An 18,384-nucleotide genomic window follows, 5' to 3' on the forward strand; every position below is an offset into this window, starting at 1 on the left:
CAGGGCCTACTGCTCCTTTTTCGCCACGTGCATTTTCTTGGAGCAGTCCTGGTTTGCTTCTGGAGGGATAGGGCGATCATTGAGGCTCCCATTTTGACCAGTAGAGCCTGCGAGCCAGAACCCCAGGTCAGCTAAGTGCAGTGGTGGGGTGGCAATGGGTAGGGCTGGGTGAGCTGGCGCTGCTTGTTGCTGCTGCCAGTGCTGGGCACGGTGGCAGTCTGGGCCTGACTCTGCAAGGTGCAGGGTGCAATCACGGCCTTTGGATGCTGCTGAGGGGTGCAGAGCCTGTCAGCAGCGTCGCCCGGCTCTGCAAGTTGCAGGGTGAAATGCACCCCAGTGCCTAGCCAAGCTCACTTGCATCTAGTAAATAACTGTCTACTCAGAAGAAGGCTGCACTAAGTTCAGTGGGCCTTACTCCCAGGTAAGGGTTTGGGGGGGGGGCTATAGTGTTTTATCTAGGCAGTCAGGGCTCCTCCCGGATGACAAGATCTTTTTGCGCCAAGTCAGTGAGGACCAATTGCTTTTTAAAATTCTCCCATATGTACAGAACTGCCTGTGCGCCTTTTGAACTGCGTCTGTAGGTTTCCCCCTCTGTGTCAAATAACTGGGGTCAAATAAGTGTTGTTTGCTTTTTATAATACATGGAAGATGGATCTCTCTCGGGAGGTTCTGGACTCTCCTTCCTTGTAGGTTTTTAAGCAGAGGTTGGATGGTCTTTCCATGAATGCTTTAGCTGAGATTCCTACATTGCAGGGGGTTGGACTAGATGACCCTTGGGGTCCCTTCCAGCTCTATAATTATGTGTTTTGTCTGCTTCAACAATATTTCATTATGTTCCTATGATTTTGTATAACTGTATTTTGTATAAATTATAAATAAAACATGTACTATTTATAAACAAAACATTTACATATCTACCTTTCTACTGGTAGGACAGCAGGGCATGGGTGTATCCAGGATTTTCGTTGGCATTGATTTTTTCTTATTGGGGGGCAACTGCCCCCTGTCTCCCCCTTGGCTAAGTCCATGGGGGGCACATGAAGGAAACAAGTCAGAAGGGGACCACAGTCAGAAAAAGGTTGGGAAACACTGGCCTAGAGAGCATTTCAAGGGCCATATTGAGATGCCAGTGGGCCACATCTGGGACTGAGGCTATCCATCCCTGAGATACTTGGTTCCACATCCAGTCCACCATTTGTCAAATGGAAATATTTGTTGCTCGAAACCATAGGAGGATAAGGTGTTTCTGTGTTTGGGTACTGCTTTTGGGCCTCCCACAGGCATCTGATGGGCTGTTGTTAAGCAAACAGTGGTCCACAGGCCAAAGCCCTCTGTGGGTAGCCCACCTGTGGGTGGCCCCCTTCTAGGGTCTCCTACACTGGCATCCTAATCATGGTTAAGATCCCAGTCATATATCTGCACCATGAAATAATCATTTTACCACTTTAACAGTCATGGCGTCCCACAAATAATCCTGGGAACTGCAGTTTGTTCAGGGTGTTGTGAGTTGTTAGAAGACTCCCTATTTCCCTCACAAAACTATAGTTCGCTGAGAAGAGAGATTGATCTCTGGGGGGCAAGAAAGGTCTCCTAACAACTTTCAGCACCCTTAGCCAATTAGTCCCCAGGATCCTTTGCGGGGAACCACAGTTATTTAAAGTGGCCTGAGTGTGTTTTAGATGTATGGTGCAGATGCAAGTGGGATTTGCACTTCTAAACAAGGCACGGTTTGTATCAGGCTGAAGTTCTCACCAGCCTTTCCAGATTGCTGGCTTCACACAGGAGGGGAGACAGCCAGAACACATAGACTGGGCTGTCCACGTTTCCGGCAGACACCCCCCCCCCCGCATCACCCTTGACTGTGAGCCAACTTGGGCCCTTTGCCCTCAGCTAGCTATGAGTCTGTTGGCAACAGCAAGCCAGAGAAAAGGAGTTGAATTGGAGCAGAGCTCTGATCAGAATTCTGATTATGTATTGAAGTGGTTTATGACACTGTGTGACACTTTTTATTTTTATTAAAGATTTTCTTGGTTCACAAACGTACATAGCTTGTCTCTTTTTCCGGGTTGTACGGTCTTTCTTACAAATCAGTTGTATTTGTTGTGAGACATTAGTGCTGAGTACGGTATAAGGTTGGGGAAGAAGAGGAGGGGTGGTGTGGTGAGCCTTATACTCTTTTATATATTGTACTTGTGGGGTTTTGTGTCAGCATCAGCTGGGTAGGTTCTCTTTCTATTCGTTTATTACATTACCTTGGTAGGGAGAGGTATGGGGGGGGGCAGGATGTGGTTGGTCGCCTGCAGTGGGGTTTGTTTGCATTTGTGGAGGCGGGGGGCTTGCTGGGTCAGGTAAGCCAGATTGATTCATATGCTGTCGGAAAATTCTTGATGTTGTCTTGTTGAGCTGCGTATGTGATAAAGGGGAGTCATACTGGGGTGAAGGCGTCCTCTTATATTGTCCCTGTGTCAGTTTCAGTTTATTAGTTAGCTTTTCTAGTATGGCTGTTTTCCATACAATTTGATACCATTGGCCCGTGTTTACTCCTGACAGGTATCTCCAGTGTATGGCTATGAGGCCGGTTTTGGGGTGAGTTATAATACCTGTTTAATTATTTTGCATATCTCTTGTAAGGTTGGATTTTAGGGCATTTCCACCCCATGTGGAGGTATGTGCCTGTGAAGGTGCACCCTCTCCAGCATTTTGGTAAGGTTCCTGGGTATTAGTGCTAGTTTCCATGGTGTTAAGTACCACCTGTAGGTGAGTTTCAGTGTGAGTTCCCTTATTTTGGCTGATATGGACTTAAAGGGAGGTTTAGACCACATTCTAGTCCATTGGGTGGGGTTAATTTCATACCCTATATTGTGCTCCCATTGGTCTTTGATTGTTCCTGCAGCCAATCGGAAGCCGTGCTTTGGTTTCCAAACTTTTTAAAGTCGAAAGGACTTCCGGAATAGATTCCGTTCGACTTCCGAGATACCACTGTATTGTGGATACCATCCCTTTGCCATGTCCCTTGTTGTTAGGAGGAGGTTTTCGAAGGGCCTAGTGGCTGCTGAATTTACTGCTGGATTGTTTAAGAAGGCATGTAGTTGATGGCGTGTTAGCCAAGGTATTTTGGTGTCCACTAGTTTGTCTTGCATTTCTTGTGTTGGTATGGGTTTGTTGTTTTTGTAAAAGTCTTTTAGACAGTGTACATCTTTGGCTTGCCAGGTTTCTATCTTTTCATTTTCTGTTCCGCTCCGGAGGCCTCCGGGCCTTGGAACTCTGCTGGGCCATTGATGAGGTGCCCCCAGTCCCCGTGGGGTTGAGGGGGTTGTGCACAGCCTCCTGGGTTGTCATGTTGGGCACCCCTGGTTTCTCCCTCCCCCAATTGCGGTGGCGGCAGTGGCAGTGTTGGAGGCCCGGGGACCAGTTGGTGCTGGCAGACCTCAGGATGCTTGCTTTTGTCTTTCTAACTCTGTATGTGTGTTTTAAGGGGAATCTGACTGCAGTCTGTTTGTTTTCTTCTGGTTGAATTTCCTGTATCACTGCAGAGTTTAAACTTTTCTCCCACTTGGGGGCTTGGCGGGGTGGGGGTGGGGGACTCATTTGAACAAGGACCCTTGCCTTTTTGAGGTTTCTACTGAAGCTGCTTTCATCTAGGAAAGCTGCTAAGCTGCCTTTCCCAGGAATTTTAAAATGCTATTTTCCTCTCTCCCCACCCCCAAATTGTAACCTTTTATCTATATTGAAAAAATTGATTTTTTGGGGGGGGGGAATCCCTCAGATTTAAGCGACTGAGATGTGTTTTAATTAACATCTCTTTCTTCCTTGAATCACGCTCCCCATCACTTTCCTTTCTTACCCTGTCCTCTTGAAAGTCTCACATATGGAAACACTTCTGTGCCTCTTAGGAATTTCTACTGTGTTCATGGGGGCCCTCTTCTTGTTTCCCTCTCCAGTGAAGAGAAAGGCAACGTGCTATTTTGGGAGAGAGAAACTCATAGATTATTGGATGGTGACATTCTTAGTATTGTTTTTTAAATTTAATTTGCTAACTTAACTATGTTGATGATAAAGAGCCATTGCTGAATCAAGGCGAGCCATCCTCAAAATCAGGCATCCTGTTTCAATTAGATGCTTATGCGAAGCACCTAAGTAGGAGACAAGGGCAATAGCCTTCCCCTGTTGTGTTGCTTCCCCAGTTTCTGATGTTTTCAGGTGCACAGCTTTTGGACATACAGTGGTACCTCGGGTTAAGAATTTAATTCATTCTGGAGGTCCGTTCTTAACCGGAAACTGTTCTTAACCTGAGGTACCACTTTAGCTAATGGGGCCTCCCGCTGCCGCCGTGCCACCGCTGAGCGATTTCTGTTCTCATCCTGAAGCAAAGTTCTTAACCCGAGGTACTATTTCTGGGTTAGCGGAGTCTGTAACCTGAAGTGTCTGTAACCCGAGGTACCACTGTAGAAGTTTTGTGACTAATGGCCACTGATGGATCTGCCCTCCATGAATGGTCTAACCCAGTGGTTTTCCACCAGTGTGCCATGGCACCCTGCGGTGCTTTGAATGATGGTCAGGAGTCCACAGGCAACACTGGCCTCTGTCCCTCTTTCCTTCCCACCCTCTTCTAATGCCCTCTCGTGTCTCTGCCTCCCAAAGGCTTGCACAGCTGTTTGCTGCAGCAGCCCTGGCTACAAGCTTCCCAGGTGAATGGTTCCTTTGGGCCTGGCCAGGAGGTGCTTCCCAGGCCACAAAGGGGCAGCGTGAGGACAGGGGGCAGAGGGACAGCTCAGAGACAGGGGCAGCAGCTGTGGCTGCCCGGAAGACTCCCAAGGAGAGGAGTGGAGAGAGGAGGCTGAAGGGATACAGTCATACCTTGGGTTGAAGTAGCTTCAGGTTGAGCGTTTTCAGGTTACGCTCTGCAGCGACCCAGAAGTAACAGAACGCGTTACTTCTGGGTTTCACCGCTCGTGCATGCACTCAAAATGACATCACGCGCATGCACAGAAGTGGCAAATCGCGACTTGTTCACGCGCAGACATGGGTTGCGTTCACTTCAGGATGCGAATGGGGCTCTGGAACGGATCCTGTTCACATCCAGAGGTACCACTGTACTCCACAAGGGAGGATGTTCGAAAAGGGGTGAGCGGCTGCTATAACTGGGGGTGACATAACTGGGCTCCTTAGTCCCACAGGCGTGCTGCAGAAAGAATGTAGTTGGTTGAGGGAGCTGTGGACCCAAAAAGGTTGAAAACATGAGTTTGACCAAACTGCGGGGGACAATGGAAGACAGGAGTGCCTGGCGTGCTCTGGTCCATGGGGTCATGAAGAGTCGGACACGACTAAACGGCTAAACAACAACAAAAAACCCAAGGATGGAGACCAGCGGCCCTCCAGATGCTTCTGTACTACAAATCCCATCATCCCTGTCTATTGGCCATGCTGGACAGTGTCTTCTTATCCAAACATATCCATAGCTCATTAGTGAAGCATCTGCCTTCCATGCAGAAAGTCCCTGCTTTAATCCTTGGCAGGGAGAATATCCCTCTCTGAAACCTTGGAAAGTCTACTAGTCCGTCAGTTAGTGTAGACCAGAGGTTTTCAACCCTTTTAGAACAACAAACAGCTTGCAACAAACAGTTTTGCAAGCCTTTGGAAGGCAGAGAGGCAAGAGGGCATCAGTGGAGGGAGGGAAGGAAAGAGGGACAGAGGCCAGTGTTGCCCGTGGCACCCCTGACCATTATTCAAGGCACCCCAGGGTGTCACGGCACACTAGTGGAAAACCACTGGTGTACAGTACGTACTGAGCTGGATTGATGAATGATTTGACTCAGGAGTTTACTTGCTGCATTAACTTCAGGGCTGTGGAGCCGGTGGCCCTCTAGATGTTGGGACTCCTATCAGACCCCCAAGCAGCAGGGTTAATGGTTAGCGATGATGGGAGCTCTGATAGGAATTAAGAGCCCGATAACATCTGGAGTGCCATGGTCGCTTCACACCCCAGAATCTGTATTGTATCAATTAATTAATTTACAGGCACAATCGTGGAGGAACAGGACAAATGTGTCCAATCTGTGGTGTTTGTATATTGCAATTTATTTGATTCCATGCGCGCGCGCACTTGCAGCTATCAGCAAGTTAACATTTTCGCGAAATGCACCTAAATATTTGGGAGGTCGGGCGCGAAGGAGCTGCCTCTTTTACGCGCGTAAAAGAAAGCAAGAAACTCAGCCCCGCCGCGGACTACAAATCCCAGGGTGCGCTGCGTTCTTCAGAAGGCGTTGATTGGCTTCCGAGTCTGGCGGAGGCGGGATTTTGGGGGGAGTTCCGCCCCAATCTTCAGAGGTGCTTCTTGAATGGTTGACTGTCTTGGCTGGCGGGTTGAGTAGGCAGGAGCCGGCCTTGCGAGGTGCCCTGGTATGCCGCGAGGACGGCTTTCTGATTGGTCAGTGTACCTACGTGAGGGTGTGGCGCAGGCGAGCACCCGAGGCGGCAATTTGCCGGCGCGGGAAATGTGGGCGGGCGCCCGGGTGCTTCAGCGAAGGGTTGTTGGCCGGCGAGCCTAGTCGACCAGCCGAGCCGAGCCGGAGTGCCGGTCGGTCCCAGAGCGGGAGGGATGATACGCGGGAGGCGCCGTAGGCATGGAGCCTAGCAGCGCCGAGGCAGCCTTCCCGCAGCTTTTCGCGCAACGGTAATCAACCGCCGAACTCTCGGGTGGGCGTGACTTGCGGTTCGAACAAGCCTCGCCCAGTAGGCGTGGTCTATATGAAAGGGCGGGGCTTGGTATGCCTGAGTGGGGCGGGGACTAAGACGAGGCTGCTTTACAAAGAGCTGGCATGACAGGCAGAAGTAAAAAGGGTGCAGCTCTCTCCTTCCCCCCACAGTAGGGCAGGCTGCACCTGCTGAAGTTCTTACTAGTCTGATACCTTGCAGGGTTGTTGTGAAGATGGGGCAGGTGAGGAGATCTAGCATGCTGCCTTTTGCTCATCAAGGCCATTTAAGATACATTGTTTAGATTTTAATGGATTTTGTAGTCTGGTCTGTATTGCGCACGCGCGCACACACACACACACACACAAGCATCTTCACACCTTTTAAAACATTTTCATCTCTTTTCTGATTATAAACTGCCTCAGAATAATTTGATCTAGGAGCATAGGAAGATACTTTATACCAAGTCAGATCACTGGTCTCTCTAGTTCCCTTATTATCAACATTCAACTGGGGGTGGCTCTCTAGGGTTTCTTTTAAAAAGAACCCAATAATAATATTTCTCATATTCATTTTACAATTTAAAAAGTAGATAATAATCCAAATACAGATTTAATTTTGACTTTCCCCCACCCTTTCCATGGTTCACTTCCTTATTATCTTTTCCACTACAGTGGAACCTCTGGATGCGAATGGGATCCGTTTTGGAGCCCCGTTCGCATCATGAGCAGAACGCAACCCGCGTCTGCGCATGTGCATGACATTATTCTGAGCGTCTGCGCATGCGGCGAAGCCCGGAAGTAACCCGTTCCGTTACTTCCGGGTCACTGTGGGACGCAATCTGAAAAAATTTAACCCAAAGCGTCTCTAACACGAGGTATGACTGTACATAGTCTAATTAATCACTATATTTTTATTTTCTCAGTTTTATCTCTCAGTGATTGCTACTGCTGAATTTACTGAATACTACTGAATTTACAATAATTTTCCAAATAATCTACAAAGCATTTCCAGTTTTCTTTAAATAGGCTCTCTAGAGTTTCAGGCAGGGATTTTTGGTTTGAACTAGGCAATGTCTTTGCGCAGTACTTGCTCTGTCACAGAGTTTTGACCCTAATGTAAAATTTAAAAAATACAATAAAGGTAAATAGAGTCTCTTTCCCCATTAATCATAAATAACAATAACAGTTCCTTAGAGATCTACGAGCCTTGCCAGGGGCAGTGGAAAAATGACGGTACCAATATCCAGTGCTTTTTTTCTTAAAAAAAAAAAAAAAGTTTAGGGGTACTCTCATTTCCCTACTCATATTGAAATACCGCCCCTCAATGAGGCCAAACTTAGATTCACAAAATGTTTAGGGGTCTGCGTCCCCGCAGAAAATAAGCCCTGCCAATATCACTTTCTATGTCAACCCTATCAGCTACTGTGCTGGAGAGCTTCTCTTTTTCCTTTCCTCAGGCAGGTCTATTGCAGCTTTCAAAAGCTGCATGGCAGGCTGAAATTCAAGAGGTGCAGCTTTCCCCCAGCAGGGGCATGCAGTGAAATGATGGGCAGGGCTGCACTTCATGGAGCTCAGGTTTCTAAAGTGGAGGCGACTAAGCTGTGGGCCTCCAGTAATTGCTGAACTGCAACATTCACCACCCAGACCCTTGGCCATGCTAGATAGGAGTTGCTGTCAGTGTTTGGAAGGCCCCACGTTAGTCTTCCGAGGCCCCAAAGCATTGGTAGAGGGAGAGGTGGCAACAATGCCTGTAGCCCTACCACCTTGAGTTCTCAGGGGCAAGCAAAAGGAGGGGATTGTAGACCCACCACCCAAGCAGACGTGATGGGTATTTGGAAGAGCTGGGGTCATCTCTTCTATTTCACTCCTATGGGGAAGGGATGGCTCTTGTTCTCCTCACAATGTACAGAAATTTAGTGAGCAAATCTATTTCCTGGCATGGAGGTAGAGTCACATGTGGGGTGGGGGAGCTTCAGGCTCCTGTTAAAAATACAGGAGCTGAGCCAATGCGAAAAAATGAAAACCTCAATGGTGGGAAGGTTTCCTTCCCCCAACTTCCTGTGGGCATGGTGGCTAAGCTAATTGCCAGTGGAATTGATGGGTAATTATTTCCATCCTGGGGCCTGAGGTGCCTTTAAGAAGTGTGCATAGGACTTCTGTACTTCCAGGGCACATTAAATGGGGATGATTCAGCAGCTGTTAAATCTCACGCGAGTTTGTGAGGCTTGTGGAATCAACTTTCAGCAACAGAACCCACCTTGGAGTTTGTGGTTGCCCTTTAATGTGGAGAGCATTAAGGGGGAGCCACTGAAGTGCTCTTCCATCTGCCGTCTAGCAACTGCCTTTCCATCAGGTTATCTGAACTGCTTCCATCCCAGCTTTAAGAACTGGCGCTTTTTCTCTCCTCCCTCCTCATCCCTTTTTTCTTTTGTATCGTGTCTTTTAGACTATAAGCCTGAGGTCAGGGACTAATGATGTTTAGTAAGCTTCTCCGGAATCCTTTTCAACTGAAGAGCAAGATTAAAATGCTCTAATTAAATAAAGCACTCTTCAGATATATGCATGTTTTGTTTAAAGCAGGTTTGCTCTGCTCTTCAGCTGAAAAGCCTCCCAGGGTGGCTTCCAGAAGCCCTCAACTGCTTGCCTTCTTACTTACAGCCAAAAAATATTGGAATGAGTTGGCTCTGCCTGTCATTTGCTCTTGCCCCACTTACCATTGGTCTTCCTCCCTTCTGCCCTGCCGTTCTCACTGAGCACCATCTGCAACAGAGAGTGACATCCACCTTTTCACCACTTGCCCATATTATCCTAGCAGCATGCTCTAAGGCTTAAGTTAGGTTGAGGGATTTTGGTTGGCCTAAGAGGTGGCGCTGTGGGTAAAAGCCTCAGCGCCTAGGACTTGCCGATCGAAAGGTCGGCGGTTCGAATCCCTGCAGCGGGGTGCGCTCCCGCTGCTCGGTCCCAGCGCCTGCCAACCTAGCAGTTCGAAAGCACCCCCGGGTGCAAGTAGATAAATAGGGACCGCTTACCAGCGGGAAGGTAAACGGCGTTTCCGTGTGTGGCTCTGGCTCGCCAGAGCAGCGATGTCACGCTGGCCACGTGACCCGGAAGTGTCTGCGGACAGCGCTGGCCCCCGGCCTCTTAAGTGAGATGGGCGCACAACCCCAGAGTCTGTCAAGACTGGCCCGTACGGGCAGGGGTACCTTTACCTTTACCTTTAAGATTACCCTGGCAATTTCTGCGGCTGTGTGAGGAATTTGAACTCGGCTCTCTCCTGTCATAGTGTGATGCTCTAACCACCCTGCCTCTTGGTTACATTCTATTCTGTTGTCTGTGCACTGCCATGGTTTTGGCTCACCCACTGCTGTTTAGTTGTAATTTTAGTTGTTGTTTTTCAAAGGCAGTTTTTCAAAGGCATTTCAAGACCCATTTGCCCAAGGTTTCAGGGTGCTGACTTCCCAATTTATGAGTTTTTCAGAATCTGCTGTTTGTTTTTAGGTCTGAGCAATGCTTTTCAGCCTCACTGGGGCAAGAGGCTTGCTTTATCATATTGTCAGTATGGAGTCCTGCCTGTGTGCCCAAGTCTAATTCAGGTGCTTTTGTAACAACTGTGATTATAAGATGTATTTTGGGCTCGTATTGACTTGAGAAAGCCTCTGAGTCTGAGGGAAGAAGGGTCTTGTTTTTCTTTTGGTGCAAATCAGTAAGTGTTTCTTGAAATCCACTAGTAAATCCTCAAGGGGAGAATCCATAAAGGCCTCAGAATCTCTCCTCCCCTTCTCAAAAAAGTTATTTAAAAACGTCTGGCATTTGGATTTGTGCAGCTATCTTGAAATCACAATAAACAATCTTGATCCAATTTTGTTCCTTTGAACTGCCTTATTGAAATAAATGTTCCAGTTGTTTTTATTTCTAGAGACACTGAAATTAATTGGACCAAGCAAGTTAGATTGAAACTGGGTTTGAATTTGAAACTCCTTCTGTCTTGTCTTCTGTGTACTTGTGTACATCATTGTTGAGCTGGGCAAATCAACAAATGTACATGGCTGGTACCTACGTTGTATGAAATGTGCTAACTTCTTGTAGAGTTGGAGACAAAAGCTTAGGTCAAGGGGTCTTCTTTAAAAGAGAGCACAATGGCAGATGTCTTGGAGGAGAAGAGGGCCATGGCTCACTGGGCAGAGCACCAGCTTGGCATATGTAATGTAACAGGGCCAAGAAAGACTTCTCTTTGTCTCTAAGACTTTGGAGAGCTGCTGTTGGCTGACATCACACAGATAGATGGACAGATGCTCTGACTCGGTGTATGAAGTAGCTTTATATGTCAGCTGAAAGTAAAAGGGAGGTGTTCCTGTTTGTTCCTTCTGCTTGTCAACAAGAGACAAGTGAAGGAAAAAGCAAGGAAGAGAGAGATGTGGGTGAGGGTTAGTGGCACTGGTTAACAGACCAACTGTAGGCCAGATTGAGCCTGTGCTCCTCTAGTTGGCACTATATAAGAAGAGCCCTGCTGGACCAGGCTAGAGGCTCATCCAAACCAGCGCTCTGTTCTCACAATGACCAGTCTCTTGCCCATGAGAAGTCCATAAGCAGGACCTTGAGTGCAGCTGTTCTGTTCCCCAGCAACTGCTATTTTGAGGCATACTGCCTCCGACAGTGGAGGAAAACATGGCCTTTGGTAGCTGCCTGCTCCATGAATTTATCTGATTCTCTTTCAAAGCCATCCAGGTTGGTGGCCATCACTGCCTCTTGTGGGAGTGCATACCATATTTTATTTGTGTGTTGTATGAAGGAGGACTTTCTTTGGTCTGTCTTGAATCTACCAAAGCTCAGCTTCGTTGGATGTCCCTGAGTTCTAGTATTGTGAGGGCTGGACAAAGGAGTCAGGTTAAATAAATCCACTCCTGCAGCTAGCAGTATAGATCCAGCCAGAGCTAGGTCCTTCTTGGAAGACTTAGCAAAATACATTTACCAGGTGCAGTTGTATTTCTTCCTTTTTAATTGCGCTTTTTGTCGCTGAAGCTGGTAAACACATCTCATAGTTTGCTTGCTCTTCTGATGCTAGTCAAGAAAAGACCACACCCACCATACCCATTCTCTGTGCAGCCAGCTTGACTGTTGTGTTTTTGTTGAAAAAAGTATTGGATGAAGAAAGGATATTTCTTTGTACTTCTTCCAAAATCTCCCATTTGCACCAACCCATCTCTTTTTAACCCAGTGCCTCTTTGGGGAACTCCCCCCCCCAAAAAAAGAGAGAGCTGAAGTGTGCATTTGATCCAGCTGGCTTTTCACTGATTCCTGCAAGACAGAATAATCTCAAACAGGATTTTTATGAGGGTCCTGAATATGAGTAGATCATGGGGCAGGGCAGGGGGACAGGGAGAGAATGTGCATCCGGATCTACTAATTAAATCATGATGGATAGTATGAATTTTCAATTTTGTCATCAGGATGAGAGAGCAATGCCTTGAGAAAGAGAACTGCTGAAACCAACTGGGTATGTAATCATAATCCCTCGTTCAAATAGCAAACCCAGTGCTCCAGTGCCGGCAGGACTACAGCCAAAACTGAGAAATGAGAGGGCTCAGCTTGCTTGAGTAAATCCCAACAAATGCAGAAGTACAAAAATCTAAAGGAGTTGCATCCAGCCAAGTTCTACTCAGAGCAGAACCATTAAACTTAAAGAACTGCCATATATGATGGTCATGTGCCAAGGCGGCAGGATTCTGGGATACTGTTTTAGTGAAACGAGCAAAATAACAGGCAAAGATATTGTTAAAACCCCACAAACTGGCACTGCTAAACCATTTTAAGGAAGAAAATGAGTACAAAGCAGAGAGAAAATGCAATATAATAGCAAAAGGGCTATGTGTGTTGTAATGCTATGACTTCTCATTATCCGTCTTACACAACTGGGTATTTTAAGAATCTTTATTATCTTCGTTATTGTACATATTTTGGAAATAAATAAATAATAAACAAAATGAGGGGCAATTAAAGAGCCAAAATTAGCCATCTCCATCAGTTTCAATAAGTCTACTCTAAGTAGGACTAACATGGACTACAACCACAACCTCCTCTCTCAAAGCCCAAACACAAAAACACACAACAGCACAGCAAACACTGAGCATACTTGGTGACCTCTAGTAACTTTGTAATGTTCGTTAGGGAGTGTCAAGTCATTTTATTATGGTCAATGGTCAGTATCAGGATAAAATCACCAATTACAAAGTTTAAAATCTCAGAACAAACTAAAATAAAAACAAAATTGCATATACAGCACATTAAAAAGCAGTTCTAGTTGATCATTTATCTGTCAGAAGGGAACCCTTCTGATCTAAGGGTGATCATTTGGTGCTCAGTTACCAGAAAACTAACATTATGACATTTGTCAAAAAAACCTAGGGGACACTGCTGGACTATAGATGGACATAAAGTAGAACAGGTCTCCTGCAGTTATGGAATGAGGATACACGGCAACAATTTTGTTGCCTGTCTTACTTGCACATTTTTAAATCTTAAGCACCAGTCTGAGGTTCTGCTGCTCCTTGTTTGCGTTTTCCAGGTTCAATTTAGGCTGGATTCTAAGAGGAATCTGGAGGAGGAGTGTCTTTGCAGACTCAGTTTACCTCTGTGAGACCTAGAACATACTCAAAGCCAGTGTTATTTTCCTAGAAAAAGAGGTGCCAGAACTCCCTTATTCTTCTAGAGTAGCAATGGTGCCGGCTTGAGAGGGGGCAGAACTGAGTTCTGGCTGAAAAAAAGCCCTGTCCAATGCTGAAGGAGAATGATAAGTAGAGAGAGCAAGCAAGCTGTCACTGGGTGGTTGTCTGCTGTTAATGGCTGAAGCTCCTGCTGGGCCCCCAGAGAAATCCTAGGTTACTGGAGAATTCAGTTTTTGAAAACCACTTCTCCTTGGTGCTGGCTCATCTGTCATTTACAGCATACATCTCAGCTTCTGGGCAAAACCTCCAATTACCACTGGCAGTGGATATGTCAGGGTGGGGTGGGAGAAGCTAATCTCAAAAGACTATTTATATGAATTGCCCTGAGACCTGTGGTTATAGGCTGGTATACAAATAATAATAATAATAATAATAATAATAATAATAATAATAATTAATGCTCTTCAACTGAGGATCACAGGGCAGTTTACAGTGTAAAAACACACAAGTACATATCAAAATAGCAATGCCACCCTCCACAAACACATGCAAAATGTTAACAAAATGAATGTCACTGAATAGCTGCCCAAAGATGTTCTTGGTTTGGGATCTCTCCCTTTAACTCTTTGAAACAGCCGCTACAGCTGCAAATTTCAGTATCCTCTGTGTGATGACGACACAACTTTCTTTTTGATTTGGGCAGCTGCAGAAAAGCGCCCCTCCCCCGGTATTGCCGACTGTTTTGCTTAAAATTCCATCCACAACCTTGTCAATAATAGAAGTCCACCCAACCAGAATTATTTCAATGCTAGTTTCTGTGGCAACCAGCATATCCAGCCACAGAATTAGATTACGGGAAGAATGAGTTTTAAAAAAAATATGGAGGGGCTTTTTCTTTACTTTTACAGGATTTACTTAAAAATATTAATAAAAAAATCCTGATTCTCCTTTCTTTTTTCAGTTTCATACAAACTGTTTGCATATCCAGGAACTTTGGATAGTTTTTCAAACACATTTTTTATGGTGCACAGTTATTGTTACATCCTGTTCCAATTCTTCCACATGGGTTCCCAAGTTATTGGCTCCTGATATTTACTAGATGAAACTGGTGTTCCTTGCATAAGCTCTGCTCCTCTGTAAAGTCTTTTTAGTTTGTGGGACGAAAGAGCTTCATGCAGTGTTTTGCTCCAATGCAGTGTGTCTTTAAAAAGGAGAATTTGTCATTTGAATTTCTCCCTTGGATTTGGAGTTCTGAATGACCTCACCCTTGGACCTTGAAGTGAAATGGCAAGGAATGCTTTGCTATTTCATTATTCCCACTATTTCTGATGTTCAGGATGTGAGTGCTGCTGCTTATTTAGTCCAAACAAGCACCTAACATGCACAAAAAAGAGAGAACTCTTATTCAGGAGAACTCTAAAGCTTGGAAAAGTTCAAAAAAACCATTAGGCAAATAACCCTCAGAGAGGGTTCTGAGATGCCTTCAGAGAGGGTTCTGAGAAGATGCCTTCTGAGGCATAGGAATGTCAGGTGGTACCCGGTGCAGAAAAATTCTTGTCACTTCCCCATTGTGGTTTGTTTTTTTGCCTGCAAAAATGGTTTCATATTTTCATATTTATTTCATATTTTCTTAAAAAGGAATGTGAATTCTGGGCCTCTGAGAACAAGTAGGTGACTACAGGATGGATTGTGTTTTGGCTTGTGTTATTTTATTTATATTTATTCTTTATTTATTTAATAAAATTATTTTCTGTAGAGTGGTTTACAAAAAACACCACAGCAGTAAAATCAAGAAAAATTAACAATCCTACTTTAAAACATACAAAAGCTAAAATATTAAGATTAAAATTACTTCAACTTCCTAAGCATCTAGGTATGCTTGCCTAAAGAAGAAAGCTTTTAGCAGGTGCCCGAAGAGTCTAGCAAAGGCATGTGCTTTATTGCCATAGGCGGGGAGTTCCAAAGTGCAGGTGCTGTCACAGTAAACAATGCAGTACAGATATTATGTGGAACCTGTAGTAGTGCTATAATGCAGTACAGATATTATGTGGAACCTATAGTAGTGTTTTATTATTGTGATTTCACCATGCTCTGTATTATCTGAAAAGGAAAACATTTATTTAAAAAACAGGACTGCACAGCAGCAATCTAGTCTCATCATGATCAGTGGGACTTATTCCCGAGCCGACGGTGCATAAAATGGGCTGCAATCCTATGCACCCCTTGCATCCAACTTGTACCTAAAACTCTGCACAAGCCTGCACCAGAGAATTGTAGAGTTGGAAGGGACCCCTGAGGGTCATCTAGCGAAACCCCTGGGGTAATGCAGGAATATCAACTAGACCATCCCTGACTGATGGCCATCCGTCTTCTGTTTTTCCCCTCAGCCCAGGACACACAATAACAGACTGGAGGTGGGGGGAAAGATAAATTTTGACAAGGGGCAGATTTGTCAGGCGCATGCAGGAACAGCTTGAAAACTTTACACAGAGAGGAACCCCACACGGGTTTCCCCACATGTAACGTAACAGGCAGGGAACCAGCTCAGAGAGAAAGACATTTTGCGAGGGGGGGCAAAAGAGTACCAAAGTCCACCCATTTTATCCTCTTTGGGATGGTGGCGCTAGGGCTCTGGGACCACCCTCCCCAAAATATTTACTTGTCTTCCATGTATTGTTACCACTGTTATTCTATAGTACAGATCCATTTTAAATTAAACACTTTCTCTAAAATTCAAATGGCAGAAGTAATCGGTAGCATAGATATCAAAGGAAAAGTGTGATAATAGTCCCTAATAGATATACGGGAGACACAGATGCACAAGCACACAGAAGTAAATAATCCAACCTTGGGGAGAGGGGTGGGAATGTACAGTTTGCTGTACTTAGCCTCAAGATGGGAGACTGAAAGGGCTTAAAAAATAAAAAATAAAAGTCTTGTGTCTAGGAATATTTTTCTGCAAAAGCATCAGACTGGTTGTCAAAAGTGTGAACTTCATTAATAGACCCTATTTAAAGGAATTGGTCAATTAGCCACAGAATTGCTTTGCTGATTTTTTCTCAAATTCTTTTAATTACACAACTGCTTTTGGGGGGTCCTAGCTTCATGCAGGGAAGACTGGGGTGTGTGACTGAGGGAGGGGGGTCCTAGCTTCATGCAGGGGAGACTAGCAGGGGGTGGTGGAGGGAAGGGGATCCTACGTTCGTGCAGGGAAGACTAGGGCAAAGGGGAGGCCAGCCTGCTGAATACTCAGGGCGGCGCTGAGCTGCTTCTCCCGGTGCCACACGCGGGCAAAACAGGGCGGCAGTGCTGCCATTGTCCTGCATGTTCCACTTTCAGGGGCAGCAGAGGCTTTTTGGAGGGGGACTGGGGCACGAAGGGGGTGCACAGGACAGGCAGCAGCCTTCACAGGCTTCCTCAGCAGCCCAGAAAGTCAGCCTATGTGAAGGAAATGAGACTAAGCCAAATAGATTCGGCCTTGCCTTGCCTTTGCCCCACCCCCAACCCAGCTGGCCAATAGGCTGTGGGTAGGGGGCGGGCCAAAGGCAAGGCAAGGCCTAGTCTACTCGGCCTAGTCTCATTTTATTCACATAGGCTGACTTTCCAGGACCTGGGAAGCCAAGCGGAGGGTAGGGCAGTAGGGCTTTTTTTTTTTTTTTTTTTTTTAAATGCCTGCTCCAAAGGTCTTATCTTACCACGCTAGGGATTATATAGCTATATCTGAAATTTCATGCATATTAGTTAATATCTTGACCCTGCTCCACTCAATTGAAATTTCAGCCTTCACGACATAGGAAAATGGCCAAGTAAACAGCTATTTTGGTGGAGGAGGGCCAAGATATTAACAAATATGCATAAAATTTCAGATATAGCTATATAATCCCTAGTGTAGTAAGATAAGACCTTTGGAGAAGGCATTTTTTTAAAAAATAAAAGTTTTTATGAACCGCCCTAGTAGGGCAGTAATTGTTCCTTGATAATTTGTCAACCCGCTCCATGATGGAACCCGGGGTGGCCCCTCCCCTCTTCCTACACCCCTGCCTACCTTCCCCCCAAACAGCCCACTGAGCATGCTCAATAGCCACATTATGCTGGCTGACTACTAGCGGTGGGGAACGGACTGGAGTGTTTGCAATCCTGAGTAGCAGCACTCCAGGCTCTTAACACCTCATTCCTATTTTTTTATTTCCATATTTTGTACAGATCGTTCAGCTCTTTGGCCTCCTTTCCTCCTGCTGCATTATCAGTGCACCTGGTGTGCATTGGTAAAACATACAAAAAAGGGAATCTTGATATTACTGTGTCCATGATTGCATCAGGACACTTTGTGCGGCTTTTTGATGCACAGGTATGCTTGTTTTCATCAAGCCAAAATGAACAAGTGGCTGGAACAACTCCACCATGAGGAAATGTTGTAGTGTTTGGAAATACAGTGGTACCTCGCAAGACGAAATTAATTCGTTCTGCAAGTTTTTTCGTCTTGCAAATTTTTCATCTTGCGAAGCACCCAAAATCCAACCCCCCCAAAAAAAAGTTTTAAAAGTTTAACTTACCAAATGGCTGCAAAAGAAGTTTTGGAAAAGCTTCAAAAATCACCAAAGTCTTCAAAAACCTCAAAAAAGGCTTTTAAGAAAAAGGAAAAGGAAACAAACTTGCAAGACGTTTTCGTCTTGCGAAGCAAGCCCATAGGGAAATTCGTCTTGAGAAGCAACTCAAAAAACGAAAAACTCTTTTGTCTTGCGAGTTTTTCATCTTACGAGGCATTCGTCTTGCGAGGTACCACTGTATATAGAGAAAAAGAGAGCAAGTGGCGAGAGGACGGAAGCTTATGAAATTATGCATGGCGTGGGGAAAGTAGATAGAGGAAAGTTTTTCTCCCTCTCTCATACAACAAGAATCTATGGCCATCCAATGAAGTTGAAGGGTTCAGGACAGGAGGGCTCAGGACAGACAAAAGAGAGCACTTATTCATGCAATGTACAGTTTACTCACTTCCACAAGAGGCAGTGATGGCCACCAACTTGGAT

The 18,384-nt window shown here is 45.6% G+C and overlaps 1 protein-coding gene across 8 annotated transcripts in view; it reads left to right on the plus strand.

Moving 5' to 3' along the window:
• GARNL3 (GTPase activating Rap/RanGAP domain like 3) overlaps window positions 1-18,384 on the plus strand; it is a 115,396-nt gene that overhangs the window by 14,831 nt on the left and 82,181 nt on the right. Inside the window, exons 1-2 of one of the 8 annotated variants that reach the window (XM_083721701.1) lie at window positions 5,908-6,673; window positions 8,157-8,285. The exons of 2 other annotated variants lie outside the window; for them this stretch is intronic. In XM_083721701.1, coding sequence (XP_083577827.1) covers window positions 8,260-8,285 — 26 coding nt within the window. In that variant the 5' untranslated portion in view covers window positions 5,908-6,673; window positions 8,157-8,259. Of the gene's footprint in view, window positions 1-5,907; window positions 6,674-8,156; window positions 8,286-12,147; window positions 12,190-16,931; window positions 16,987-18,384 lie in introns of those variants that run through there. 5 more of the 8 variants (XM_083721700.1, XM_083721702.1, XM_083721706.1 and 2 more) reach the window with 5 other exon arrangements.

Source organism: Podarcis gaigeae (assembly GCF_964106915.1).
Source record: "Podarcis gaigeae genome assembly, chromosome: Z".
In the NCBI taxonomy this organism is placed as follows: Eukaryota; Metazoa; Chordata; class Lepidosauria; order Squamata; family Lacertidae; genus Podarcis; species Podarcis gaigeae.